Source organism: Molothrus aeneus, chromosome 13, assembly GCF_037042795.1.
Source record: "Molothrus aeneus isolate 106 chromosome 13, BPBGC_Maene_1.0, whole genome shotgun sequence".
In the NCBI taxonomy this organism is placed as follows: Eukaryota; Metazoa; Chordata; class Aves; order Passeriformes; family Icteridae; genus Molothrus; species Molothrus aeneus.
The window spans coordinates 9,893,012-9,907,582 of NC_089658.1; the positions used below are offsets into that span (position 1 = coordinate 9,893,012).

General features: G+C 40.0%; 1 protein-coding gene across 2 annotated transcripts in view; it reads right to left on the reverse strand.

Annotated features, from left to right (window-relative positions):
• The window catches only part of FBN1 (fibrillin 1), a 143,653-nt gene that overhangs the window by 68,532 nt on the left and 60,550 nt on the right, over window positions 1–14,571 (reverse strand). For both annotated transcript variants that reach the window (XM_066558504.1, XM_066558503.1), the window contains 6 exons: window positions 12,276–12,434; window positions 9,239–9,397; window positions 7,742–7,882; window positions 6,854–6,973; window positions 3,381–3,506; window positions 1,123–1,245 (listed from right to left, as the gene is read on the reverse strand). In XM_066558504.1, coding sequence (XP_066414601.1) covers window positions 1,123–1,245; window positions 3,381–3,506; window positions 6,854–6,973; window positions 7,742–7,882; window positions 9,239–9,397; window positions 12,276–12,434 — 828 coding nt within the window. The remainder of the gene's footprint in view (window positions 1–1,122; window positions 1,246–3,380; window positions 3,507–6,853; window positions 6,974–7,741; window positions 7,883–9,238; window positions 9,398–12,275; window positions 12,435–14,571) is intronic.

The following is a 14,571-nucleotide window of genomic DNA, read 5'->3' on the forward strand; positions in this document are numbered from 1 at the left end:
AAGATTTGTTCCAACTTTCAGTAGGAATCAGTTGAGTTCTCTATAATTTTGGATAATTATCAAATATTCCTCCTTTGATGCAGAGAAGTAACATTTCTCTACGGCCAGAAACCCATTTTGACTGTATCCATATTCCTAGTCAGGAGGCACATAACAGAGGCTGAACATCATTGTGTTTTAAGTAATCAGGTAGAGTTACCATCCTTTTGGGTGGCATTTCAGGGCACAGACTGACGTAATTTTTAAAAAAAACTTTAAAAAACACCAAAAGATACTCAAGGCAAAAATCAAGAGCAGTATTTAGGCTTGGCTGAGCTTCCATCCATGAGTCAAATCCCTGCTAATGACACAGAGAGCAGCCAGTGATCTTTGGGAACACAACTGGCTGATGTGCCATGGCCTGATGGGCATTGAAGTCTCACTGACATCCCACACATAGACCAGCTGGAAAACAAGCTTTGGCAAAGTACACACATCCCACATGGAAATCAGGTAAGAATTTAAATAAATGCCATTGCTTTAAGTGTGTGAAGGCTGCAGCCAACACAGCCAGCAGCTGTTAAGCTAAGGAGACACTTGTGTGGTAATGCACAATAGTTCATTTGCACCCATGCAGCAAATGGAAAAGACAATCTTGCTGTGGTGCTCATGTCTGCATCTTGGTCGGATCAAGTGCTGGGCACTCCTCAGAGATGCTGTATTGCCTTGGAGCACCCAGACAGGAATGGGAGAAAAGCCCAAAAAATGCAAGAAGTCAGGATGTTTGGGTGGCCAAAGGCAGAATACTTTCAAAGGCCAAACACAAAATGTAAGATACACTGGAACCAATCTGCAGAAGACACCATAGGCAAAAAAACCCCAGAGTTTAACTAGGTCAGATCATGCAATCCTTGGAAAAGAATATTTCCCACTGGCTGGTTGGGGCAGTTGTTCAACAATGTGGAGAAGACTGAGTACTGTCTTGCACAACTACAAATAATTCCAGCTGATTAAAAAAGCATACCTGCTGAGAACTCTGCCCCATACCTCTTGTTCCCAAGAATCACAAAAAAGGCTATTCTTGAAGCTACCCAGAGAAACAAGACTCACAAGTTTTGGGAATCCATAATTTCTTGTGCTTACCTGTGCAATAGCGTCCATCAGATGCTAACTGGAACCCTGGTTTACAAATGCATTTAAAACTGCCATCTTCATTGATGCACATCCCATTGAGGCAAATGTTCCTGATGCTGCACTCATCCATATCTGAAAATGCAGACAACAGATATAATGCTCATAATGTTTAAGCATAAGAACTGTTACTGGTTATATCCAAAAGATACACCTTAATTTTTTTCTTAGTTGTCAGAGCTATAATGATAATCAGAAACATATGATGGGACAGACTGCACTATTCTAGAGGATGTGTCAAAGCAATGATTCCATTTCTCATAATGAATCATTAACATAAAAAGGAATGAATCCAAAAAAGCAAAGAGAACAAAAAACGGATGAGAAACCGGACAGCTTAAGAACTTCCACTTGGTAGAAGTCATCAAAAAGTGAGAAGGGATGTAATTAAAGAGGGTTTGACATCTTAATCTAAATAGAAGCTAGGTTAGAAGCAGCCTCCTGTTTGGAATGTAAATACAATTTTATGTTACTAAAAAGACCTGAAGGGAGAGGAGAGAACATTTGGGTTTGGAGTGAAAACTTTTATAACCTCCACTGGATAAGTCTAAGATTTATGGTATGGGAGAATTCCCAGCACTGTGCTCAAGCATTAATTCTATGGGCACTGCCATCCTCAACTTCCATTTAAAATAGAACCTGCCCTCTTCCTGCATTCAGCATGACAGGCCATATAGAAGGGTACTTACTAATTACAGCTTCATGAAAGCTTTATTCATCCTCTCACCTAATGGGATATCATGGAGGATTCAAATAGGAAAAGGTGGAGGTTCTCAGACCCTGTTATTCTGAACCCTGCACAGTTACTCACAAAATGGGAAAGGAAAAAAAAAAAAAAAAAGGGCAAGTACAGAGAATTCTGTTCTTGATTTGAGTAAGCCTTTATATCCTCTCAGTCTTTACTTTGTCCTGGCGCAGATGAAATCAGTTTCGGATGTTACATCCAAGAAAAATCAGTAGTATTTACCAGTTTCATCTAAAGAACTACACACAGTTACATTAAGGTATGGCACAATGCCATGGTCTTTACTGATTAGTGTGTGTGCATACAACTCAATGCATTACAATGCCAGAGATGAAACTGTTTCATAAGTGGATGCAACAGACATTCTGGCAGCACATGCAATGGAATTAAAAATGTTTTACCAGACTGCCGGTGTCCTGGTTTTTATTACTATTAGCACATGGTATTTGGTGGGAAAGGAAGAAATCAGAATAGAGAGTTTTTTCCTGAATAGTTAGTCTAATTTACAAATATATTTAGTCAATGTACTTCCATAATAAGATATTTTAAAAGCAGCATATGGTGCTAAACTGTATCTAAAAAAGAGTCAGGAAAAATAGAGTCTTAAAGTGTCTGTCTCTACCAAGGATTAACAGAATCACTACTAGCACATAAAATCACTGGATCATAATGACATTACAATATATTCAGAATCGTGCTATTTTCCTTAATATTGCAGCTGTCTTGGACAGAAATTAAACTTCTAGACATAGTGTGTTTTCTTTTTACTTACAGGCTAAGTCAGACAAAAATAATTTATGATTAAAAAAAAAAAATCGTGTATCTATCCCAACCAGGAATTTTGGCATTAAGTCTTTGAGCTGAATCACTGAGATAATATTCTGCCAAAAATGTTTCTAAGAACAGTGCTTGAAATTCTTTTAACGTATGAATAGATCATTGGGAACCCTCCCAAAGACCTTGGGAAGCATGATAAAGAACATTCTTCTTTTCTTCCCCTTTACTAAAGGTCTGGGAGGTAGGAACACATCAATTATGTTTACAAATTTTTGTTAAAACAATTTTTATAGGTCAGACCAGTCTGCATCTACACAAACCACATTGCTAGTCACCCAGTAAGATCCCATAAAGCATGCTGTTAAGCACACAGTAAAATCAGGCAGCATGTGACTTGCACTATGTTTTAAAATGTACCACTCCCATCAAAGAAACTGCATTTTGTGATAGTGGTATGTGCTACTTCTCCTTCTGGACAGACATCCCGTTGAGGATTGCCAAGCCAAGGCTCCAGAACTGGCTGCAAAAGACATTTTACTTGCCCTCCCAGATACAGCAAAAGGTATTTGGATATATGACTCCTTGTTCCTTCCCTTCCCCCCACCAGGGGTCCTTTTCTTTTTCATTGATGTGAATAACCTCTTGCAACTGTAATTACTGATATGAAATAACTTCAGAAAAGTCTTACCTTCACAGTTTTTCCCATCAACTGCCACTTGAAAGCCAGCATTACAGACACAGTGAAAACTGCCATCTGTGTTTATGCATCGTCCATTATTACAGATACGACCATTCTGTAAGCATTCATCGATGTCTGAAAGTCAACCAGAAAGAAAAATAACATTTTGGGAGACTCTTTTTTATACCCAAGAGGAATTTTTCCCATTTGCCCTTCCCCCAGGTTTTTAAACCTCCATGGAAATTGTACTACCTGAAAAATTATTTATTTTGATTTCCATGACTGAATGTTATGGGGGTGGAAAATGTTTGTCAGCTTGAAATTTCAAGTTGCTGTGAAAGAATTTCAGTGAACACTACCCTGCAGCTTTCTCAAACAAGAATCACAATTTTTGCAGGTTTTTTTTAATTTTTGCCCATAATTATAATATTTTTACTGAACTTTTTTATTTAATTTAACAGTACCTAACTACTTAAGGAAATATGTGGGAAAGCTTGTCTTTTGCTGCTGCTTTGTAAGATAACAGGAAAGTTCAAGACTTTCCCACCTCAGAAGAATTTCTCCTGCTTACTTTGTATTTGAAACATCAGATCCTCTTTCCCCTCTCTCTGCAGGAGGTGCTTGGCAAGTGCTTTGGAGGACCTGAAGAGTGATATCACACGAGGCTGGCAGCTCTCCCTCTCCTCCAAAGGAGGGGAGAGGAGATGCTGAGACAGACTGTCTAGACATTTTTCAGATTGCTCAGTATTCTCCATCAAGGCCTGGACTGTCTCCCAGAGATTCCTACACACAGGGGACTCAGCTCAGAGCTCACAACCAGCCCATGCAAACCTGTCTATTTTGCACCCACACTTCCCAAATACCCTGGGGGTGCCCTTCCCAAGCCCTCTCTGTGGAAATGCATTGCTGCACTTCAGGAAGTGGAGCGCAGGGTGTCCTCCCAAATGCCCCTGGCTCTCTGGACACTTAGGCTCTAAAACTGTGAACCTTTATTTGCCTTCTTAGCAGCATGGTAGTTCTGTGAAGAGTCTAAGAAATCCCTGAAAACCACTGTTTTGCAAGCAAGTAACCATGGCAGCAGAGGCACGAGCTGCTCGGTGACCACTCACTGCAGCAGCAGCTTGCAGCCCTCCACCAAAAGTGTACAGGTTTGATAAACTCATCTGATAAACCAGCATCATCAAGCAGCAATGCATAAAGGTGAGTTTGCTCTCTGCTCAGTCCCTTTTCACCCCACTTTTTCAGCCCTTGCTTGCACCCATGTCTGGCTTCAGCTACTCCACCAGCTTTCTTCCTTAGGACAGGCAGGAATGCTGCAGGATCTCAAGGCCTTTTAATTTTTAGAGCTCATTTGTTTTTGTATTTTTATGCATCTGATGCCATTTATATGTGTTGAAAATTAATACCGAACCTCATTGTTCTTTACTTACACACAGCTGATCAGAGTCCCACCACTAGTCCAACATAACATCACCATTTTTTTTCTCCTCAGAGAAACTTGCAAAACAAAGTATCCTTCTCAATGAAATATCCAAAATTGCTGTTATCTCCCTATAAGACCTGAGCTCCACTCGTCAGAAATGTTGAGCAGATTATAGCAAGCACTTAGCTGTTAAAGCACACATTGATAGCTAATCATAATAAAATTTCACCTTATTTTGAGGTCCATTTCATATCCTCTCTTCTGCAACTGAGAAGCATTTTTTTCAGATTATTAATCACAATGTGACTTTATTCCCCTATGTCTCCAATTAAGATATTAATTCAGCCAAGCTCATATTAGAATTATAAGGGATCCTAAGAAGGGATGAATCAGTAGCTTGCAATAAAGACTGCAATGTTTAGTCACCAATCAGAGTTATCATGCAGAAAAAATCCTCCCCTGGAACCTCAGAGCAAGGAACAGATAAACATCTGGTCATTATGGAGACTTCATTTTTCAAGAGCTTGAGAGACTTCATAAGGAACACATTTCCAAAAGCACATCAGCACAGACACATTTGTGCATGCAAAAAATAAAATCTCTACATCCAAAGTAGTCATGCAAAGTAATTCTACAGCAAATGCTGATTTGGCAGGCACCAGTGCTATATGTACACTTTGCCAAAAGCACCCCACCAGCCTTTTTCTTTTCCCTATACTGGTCCTAAAAATTCCTTTAGAAAAACAAGATTCTGCACATCGCAGCATTTTCTGCTCTGGCTGTCAAGCAGGCACAGCTCCCATACACTGCAAAGGAACTGCTAAGTGACCACACTTAAATGCCATTAAGCTACTGGGCTTCTGACAACCATGTGTTTGTGTAATGAATCAGTCAAATTAAAAGTGTGTGACAAAAATGACTCATGAGTAAATTCATCACAGCTGAGAGTCCCCTTCAGCACTCCCTCACCACCAGTCAGCTGAACTATGAAGATGCTTCCGCAACACGGCTGCTTGGCAGCAATTAGGTCAAACACTCCCCAGCATCAGGCAGCAGTGCTGCTGGCTCTGCATGTCTTCCTGGACCAGAGAGCAAGCTTCTCTACCACAAACACCTTTCTGATTCCCAAAAGGAAGGAAAAAAATGCACACTAGTACAGGTAACTTTCTTCTGGCTTTTTCGAAACTTTCTGCTTCAGACTGAGGGCATGCTCTGCACCCTGCACCCAGTGCAGGAAGCAAATATGAAGACAAGCTGTGACTCTGAGCACTCAAACATCCTGTTTCATTTAGATGCTTCATTTGTTATGGAATATCAAAGCAATCATTTATTCTTCTGCCAGAAATCTCTCATCGTGACTGCCTCTATCTACCTTTACAGCTGAATGCCTACCCCAATTTGGGAGTCACAAAACCCTGACAGAGGGTTGGCTGACCGCTGAGGAGTTATGTGGTCACTCCCATAGGAAGACAGGATGAAGACCATCAGGACTACAGTCAAGTCAGATCTTCAGAATAACTATAATGAGGATTCTGAGGCTTCCCCATCTAGACTTTCCCACTACTTTTCCATATCTAAGTTTTCATTGCTGTAATTTATGTTTAGTTGTTTCTCTGGCAGTAAGCAGAGACAACACACAGGCAGTGTAACCTTATATTTACTCATTGGAAGTTTTATCTTTCTCCCCAACTTCCTTAGTCGTTTATACATAAAGTGTTTCTCCAGTGAAGGGATGCTTAATTGTCCTTGTGATCTTCAAGCAGCAAAAGAATATAATGTCTTAATATTAAAAAAAAAAAAAATCCCAAAAAGCCAAGAAAATATGTCTATTCTATTTCAAAGCCATAAATAGTGCCAAGATCCTTTTAGCACAATACAATATGCCTCTTCTCATAACCCAGTCAGTGAACAGCCAGCTCCAGCAGGTTTTTTTTACTGCCATACCTGAATTTCATTTTTTTTAAAACTCCCGTATTTGACCCATCTGTTAAATTTTGCTTGCAAACTATTTTCCCTCCTGATAAGCAGACAGTAGCAGATGTGGCTGTATGCCCATTACCTCTGCACTCCGTTCTGGTGGCCGTGCTCTGATACCCAACACGACACTGGCAGATGTAGGATCCTTGTGTGTTCACACAGTCTCCACCAACACATGGATTCCTTTCACATTCATCAATATCTGTGGGACACAGACAATACAATTTTATTACCACACTGGCTGCCAGTTATTTTTGCCTGCAGGGGTATTTTATTACTGTGTACTTGGAGAAATAGTGCCCTTCAATCCCTAAGAAAAGGGGACATCACTGAGAGCCCAAAAAAATTTCCCACATTTTAAGATAAACAGGATCTGGGAAAAATGAATTTTCAGTAAAATATTGCATGTGTGAGAGATTGAGGACTTAATCCCACATCTCCACGTTACTGGCTCCACTGAAGATTTTGACAGAACCAAAATCTTGCCTATAAGATACAGTTAATCCATGCTTCTGTTGTTGAGCTCTTGCTGAGTTCCAAGCCTAAAGGTCTCAAGAGCCCAACAAGATACTACTCATGAACTTAAAAAGGACTTGTAAATCCTACTAAGCCTAAATTTATGATTTTTTTAACAATAGGTCATTGCATACTCAAAAAGTTGGTAGCATTTTAAAGAGACCATTTTCAATAACTAATAAACACATTATAGTAATGGGTTAGTAAAATAAGAAATCCTTGCCTCTGTGTAATTTTGTTACAAGATTCGTTAAATACTGTTTTAAAGGCAAAATTGTTGTAAAAATAAGTTTGCCACTGAAATCAATCAGTTTGTCAAAGTGTCTTTAGTGGGTTTTTTTTTGGAGGTGGGGCTCTTCTATTTAAGAACTCAGTTATTACATTGTGTGGAGAAGAATGTTTTTTCCTCTAAAATGAAATTCCCCTCTGTGATTTACAGCAGAAAACCACATACCAAGGCATTCCTCTCTACCATGCAGTTGGAATCCTTTGTTGCACTCGCAGCGGTAGCTCCCAGGAGTGGGAATACAACGCCCATTTCGGCAGAGATGTCGGAATGTTTGGCAATAGTCAGTTAAGTTCACCGGCAAGATTGCTGAAATAACAACAGTTGGAAAAATATTTTAATAGTTCATCATAATAGCTTCTGATAATCTACAACTTATGCAGGATTTTCCATTAAAAATCAACATTTACCTTCCATTGTAATGTGAATTACATAATGAAATGGGAGAGAGAAAATGGCACTTTGACTCTAATAGATTTTTTTGAAAACAGCTAACAACCACAGAAATTTTCATTAGGGCAAGTTTGGTTGTGTTTTCATCTTTTGTCCTATCAAAGAGGACTATGTCTGCTCATACCTAGAGGTAAAGTGGATGTGTGACACTGCAGGTACTCTACTAAAAGCCTGGAGTAGCAAAGAGGAGCCAGACGGGTTCATTATTTTCACTTTCCCAGATAGCAGTGAGGAGGGCAGGGATAACCCTGGGAATACGCCTATACTGTCTTTGGCAGGCAGGCATGAGCTGGCTCTGTCCCTGCTACCAGCTGACCAGAAGCTGTGCAACTACGTCAGTGCAGTGTCAGCCTAAGCTACAATACTTTGCCTCTTAGGCTTATTAGCTCAGCTTGGTGCTGAACCAAGACTAAATAGTTTCAGCTGGTGCCAGTGCAAGCAGAGACTGTTTGCATCTGCACAGAGTATGGGCAAAATCAGCTTGTTTACTTGCAAAAGAGTATGTGGTTATGCCAAATGATTTCAGGTGGCACATGCCTACTCCGGACCACATGGGCATGTAGTAAATTCTCTGAGCAAAGACAAAAAAGGACTCTATTATATTGGTATGTTGCTCTATATTGGTAGTCTGCTCTGGCTTCCTTCTTACTTTGGGGAAAACTAACCCATCCATGTGTATCACTAAAATAGCTCTTTCTGTGCACTGGGTCAGTCTCAGTGTCCAGCAGAGTACAGCAGAATTTTGATCAGTACATTTCCTACCTGGCCAAGTGCAAGTGAGGAAAACAACCTGAAAGAAGTTGCTTTCTCTCAGACAAGCTTTTTAATGTAAATATCTTTCACAACCTAGTCAAAGAGCTATTTATATTCTGCAGTGCTGACATGCAGCAAAGCTCACAACAGCCTTAAAATAACAGTAATCTAACTACTACAATACATGAGCCACAGTACAGACAGTGAGAATGTAATTTTTGAAACCTATCTTATCAGGGAAAACACTACTTATGAGATAGGTATCTTGCCACAAGGCACATGGTAGGCAGGCTCTGATTAAAAGGACATCCAGAGCCTCCATGTCCACATAAAGTAAGTAAAGGACACCAAGAGCTGCAGGGAGCACACTGCTCCTGAGAAATGCATATTTTGAAAGAAGCTAAATGCACATGGTGCTAGGAGAGGTTGTTTCAGAGAGGTTATTTCAGTCTCTCTTACGATGCACTGGTGGAGCCCGAGATGGATAGATGATCTCTGGATGTGGAGGAGGGTAAATGTCAGGAATGAGTGGTGGGGGGATGACATCAGGACGGGCCGGAGGAAGGTCGGGTCTTGCTGGCAGAATAGCAGCTACTGTGCACAATTTACGGTACTCATCTGAAACACAAAAACATCAATGCTGTTTTAAACTCTTGCAGCCTGTTCCATTTAGTCCAACACTCCCCCTCTCTTTGCAGTGTTTCAGATTAGCAATAACAAACCTTAAATAATCTGGAAAATGTGAGCTTATATGTTTTCTTCATAGCAACAAGCTTTGCTCTCTGAATTGAGTCATTAATCCACAGAATCTCAACACTACTTGTCAGAAGACTGCCAGTAAAAAGGTAACAGAACTGATATTCTGGACATGAAATTGAACAGTGAGGCAGAGACCTGATCCTAATTTACTTTGTCATCTTTCAAGCAAAAATCTTTGGTGAACTCAGTGTGAAGTTTACCTAGAGAAGGACTTCTGGATTTGATCCCAAGTTAATTTAACAGAAAGCTTGCCACAGAGTTAGAAAAAATACTGAACAGGGAAAAAAGCCCAGTTTCAGTCGTGTTTCTTAAAAGTTAACCTCCTAAAACAAAGAAATACAAATATAAGCAATGAGGCTAAACCAATTAGAGAATGAATACACTAACACTATTTCCCTGGGAAAATTAAGTTTGCCAATAAAAGCAGAAACCAAATAAGGTGTAGTCTAAGCAGTGTAGCCAAAGAGAAACCAAGTCAGATTTACTAAATTCATCCTTTTCCAGATGATGGGAATGATCTATGACAAATGATCTATTTTGCTGTAAGAGCAGTATATGGTGTACGTGTTGCATTCTCCTATTCTTTATCTCTATCAGTGGCATCTGCCCCACTGCCCCACATTTCCTCTTGCCCATGACTCTTTTGTCTTCAGGAAGTGTGGGTTTGGAATTTGCAATCCAAAAAATGCACACAGAGTATCACAATTAAAGACCACATTCCAGCTGACCTAATTAATGTTAACAATTTGTGTGCACACAAGTAATTATTTGTGCAGTCAACATCTTTGAACTTCAAAATTTAAAGTTTGTGGAACAACAGGGAAGAGGAATCATATAAGGGGGAAAAAGTCTAGAGATTAATGAATTCTTGAAACAATATGAAAAACAAGAACAGAAAAATAAAGTAAATGTTGGGAGAAGTAAACTGGGTATTTCAGCCTTCAACACTTTCATCGTATCTGCTTCCACCTGTAAAACACATTATAAGCTCTTCCTGAATCACAGAGGATTTGTTAAACAAACATCAGAACCTAAAGTTCTTATTTTCCTGATTATGATGTTTGCATTTATTTGATGCTGTTGGGTAATCAGTTTGCTTCATGCGTCACTGCATTTCACTCTGTCGTTCCTTTTATTCTTTAAATAGCGTCAATGGTAAACCCTGTTATTCCACATAAACAATTACCACCATATTATAAAAAATTACAGTGCAAGCCTTTTTATTGCAACTTCAATTTCCATGTGTAATTCCTAGCAATTTTGTAGTTACCATTTTGTAGTAGCAACTGGGTCTGATGTCCACATTTAAAATGCAACTACTCAGTTACATTATGCAGCTAGTGCTCCCCTTTATATTGCACTAAATTTCCATTTCAGAGTTAAAGATGCTTTGGGCCACTGACAGCTCTAAATTCCTTGTCTTGCCTTCTCAGGATATACTATGTAAGGAATATCTGACCTTAATTACATAATGACAGCAATACCTTAAATGCATGTAAAGCTTTTCAAAGAATTTCAAAGCACTTTTAAAAAGAGTAATTTATAGTCTCAATTTATGTCTCAGGTCAGAAGCAAAACCAAAAAAGAAGTGGCATGTAACCATGATCTGGAAGACCTTGCATGGATTTATGAGTCAGGAAGTCCTGGGTTCTAGCTCCTTCTCCATGACGTCTCAGTCTGCAGCTTTAGCCAAATTACCTTACTTTTCCACCCAGTTTACTCACCAGTTAGATATGAACAATTAGAAAGTATTTGAAGAAAGCAAGAACTGTGTTAAGATTGAAAGATTTCTTGTTGTCTTCCTATTTCAGAGGGTTGTCAATAGAGTGCACTATGTTTTAGCATTGTTCTAGCCAGTTTTGAACTTTTAACATGCTTAAATGTTATTAATAAGACAGTGACAGAAAGTCTTCCAACAGTTCTGATTGCAGATTTCTGCTCCAGTATTATGCAGTTTCATTCAAAGGATTAAAAGCAAGAACAATAAAAACTCCCATATATGAACTCTGACAATTTCTTCAGTTACACTGCTATAGTGTTACAATCTCATTCCTCCATAAACTCTGCACCTCCCTTAACCTCCTCCTATAAATTCTTAAATTTCTTGTATTCTCCTCTTCTAAAGGATTTTATTAGGTCTCCAGTCCTAAACAATCTCAAAATCAGCTTCCCTCCAGTCCCTCATACTTAGTTTAACAATCTCCTCCCTCACCATCTTCTCTCAATTCAATGATACATTATCTGAGGATCTCAATACCCAAGGAGACAATAAAGAATTTTGGTAGCAGAGAGAAATCATCTTCTGCGTCAAATTTCAGGAAACATATGGCACCTCAGAAAGCTTATCATGAGGAAGGAAACCCCTGTTTCCCAACGAGAATGAAAATACAGAGGAATTGGGGATGCATTAAAAGGGTCTTGAGGAAGTAATTTGATCTTGAAGAGGATTTTGAAAACAAATCTGAAGCAGGTAAGGTCAGAATAACTTGACTAAAAAACAAGCAACAAATAATTCTTTCTGTCTGCTTGCCCTCCTGGGGGTCCTGAGCACTCTTCTATACAGGAGGCTTTGCTTGAGCAGGGGAGTTGGACTAAACAATCTGCCAAGATGCCCTTCAGCTTCAACCATTCCGTGTAGCTCTTTAATGAAAGCATTACAGCTAAAAATCCACCCAAAACGAAATGACTGCCAGTTCAGTGCTGAGGCACGCTGAGTGGAGCTCGGGCGGGTTCCTACCGGTGGATCTGATGGGGCACATCTCCGGAGCGGCGGCGGGGGCAGGTGACCAGCAGCGGCCGCTGTCACAGCAGCACTGCATCTTGGACAGGGGCTGCGGCAGCTGGCTGCCACAGCGCCCGTTGCTCAGCGTGGAGTAGCAGAATCCAGGGCGCACGTCTGCAGAGAGAGGGAAATGGATGGGGGACCGTCAGTTCGACGAGAAACGAGGCTTTCAGGAAAGGGAAGGGCTCCATTTATCTGGAGTACTTGTATTATCAATGGCATAGCCCTTGCAACATTACAGGAATCAGAAAAACAAAAAATATAGACAATATTTGGGCTGCTTTGGACTCAAGCGTAACCTGTGAGAAAGCAGCAGTGAAATATGGAGCTGCAATGCATTAAAGGATGCAAAAATGCAGTAAAAACATATATTCAGTATGTAACAACAAATGCTTCCATGGCCCTAAAGAAAAATTGCAGTGTCATCTTTATTAAAGATAGGACCAGATCAATTAAGTCTTGATTTGAAAGCACTGACACACAGCAATAAATTCACAGCATTACAATTCACAAAGCATTAGTCCGTTTTTCATTAGTCATGGCTTCCCCAGCTGAAGTATGTAGTGATTTGACAAGATATAGGCTTGCAGACAAGAAAGTGCAACACAGTTTTAACTGGTGCAATCACACTGTTTATGGAGATCTGTTTCCTGTCTGAAAGGGTAAGCATGTGCTGTACAAAGAATGTCCTGTACCCAGATTTTATATACTCAGCTCTGTGCAATGTTGTTAGAGATAGCTCAGCTTAGAGAAGGACAAGAAAATGTGCATGGGATTAAAAAAAAATCATAAAAAATAATCTTGTGATACCATCTGAAGCTTTGAGGAATTGTTTCACAATATGTCACATCATGTCAAACTCAATATAAGCTGTAATGTGATTTGACACTGCATGATAAACCAGACCAAGTTTGTTTCTAAAATATACAAATAGTTGCTGTCAAAATGTAGTGGAAAAAGTTGCAGATCTAGTCTTACAACAGCAGACATCATTCCCTAAAGAAACAGTACCTCAATTACCCAGGGCCTAGTGGATTCATCTGTCTAGTACCAGTGCTTTCCAGAATTCACTAGTGGCATGGTTTGACACTGGCACAATGCCGGTGCCCCCATGAGAATACCCTCTCCCTGGTTTCTGCTGTGAGATGTGACCAGGAATAAGCAAAGCAGGCTCTCACTTAGGGAAAAAAAAATATTATTAACTAAGCTACAAGGAAAAGGAAAAAAAAGAAACACACAAGGAAAATGAAAACATCACAAATACATCTCCTCTTCTCCCCTACTAAATTCCCAATACAATACATCCCCTAAATCATCAACTCTCGGTCTGGCACCACTTTTCAGAATACTCAATCCTCAGTGCATCAAGAGGAGAAGGAGTCCTTCTCGTGCTAATGGTGACTTCTTCCTTTCCTTCTTGTGCTAATGGTGACTTCTTCCTTTCATGCCCAGTGCTCTCACTGCTGAACATGGACCAGAGCTGCTTCTAGGGTCGACTTTTAAGGATGCTTCGTCCCACTCCAAAAAGGCACATCCCAACTTTGGGACATCTGTCCCCTCCATATTTTTCACCCCCTGGGGCCGCAGGGTACCCACACTGAACCCTCTTGGTCCTGAGGCATTGCCTCCCCCTAGAATGCAGTCTCTGACAATACAGCTAAAAGAGTCAGTTGGCCTTTATTTCCAAGCTTTATTTAGATCACTCACACTATCCTATGATGGAAACCTGAAACAGAGAACAAAAAAATCAGGTTTCTGTTTTGCTACTGGTTCTCTATTTTCTCCTGGTGCCCAGCTAAACTGGCACACATATTTACTCCTTCATCTACCCTCTTAAAAATCAAACAGAACTCCTTGGAGTTGAAACTGTTCTCCACTACCCCTGGAGAGATATTCAGTGGTTTGGAGTGATGGTGGAGTGGATGGGAAGAAGGAAAGAATCTAACAGACCTGATCATCATCTTTTGTAATTGATCCTTCTCCATTTTGGTCAGTACCACGTTTTGAAACATTTAAGAGTAGTTATGGAAAGTGGAAAAGGAATCTACATGGGATCTGTGCAAGTACACAATGTGCCATGAAGAGATAAGCACACAGCAAACACCTTTATCTACCTACAATTATAAGAGTGTGTCCAAAAGCCACAACATTTTCAGAAAAAAAAATTCAGCAATTTTATGAGAAAAATACCAAATCTTTCCATATTCCTAATCAGAAGGCATTATTCTTATTTTTCCCCCTTCCTCTTCTG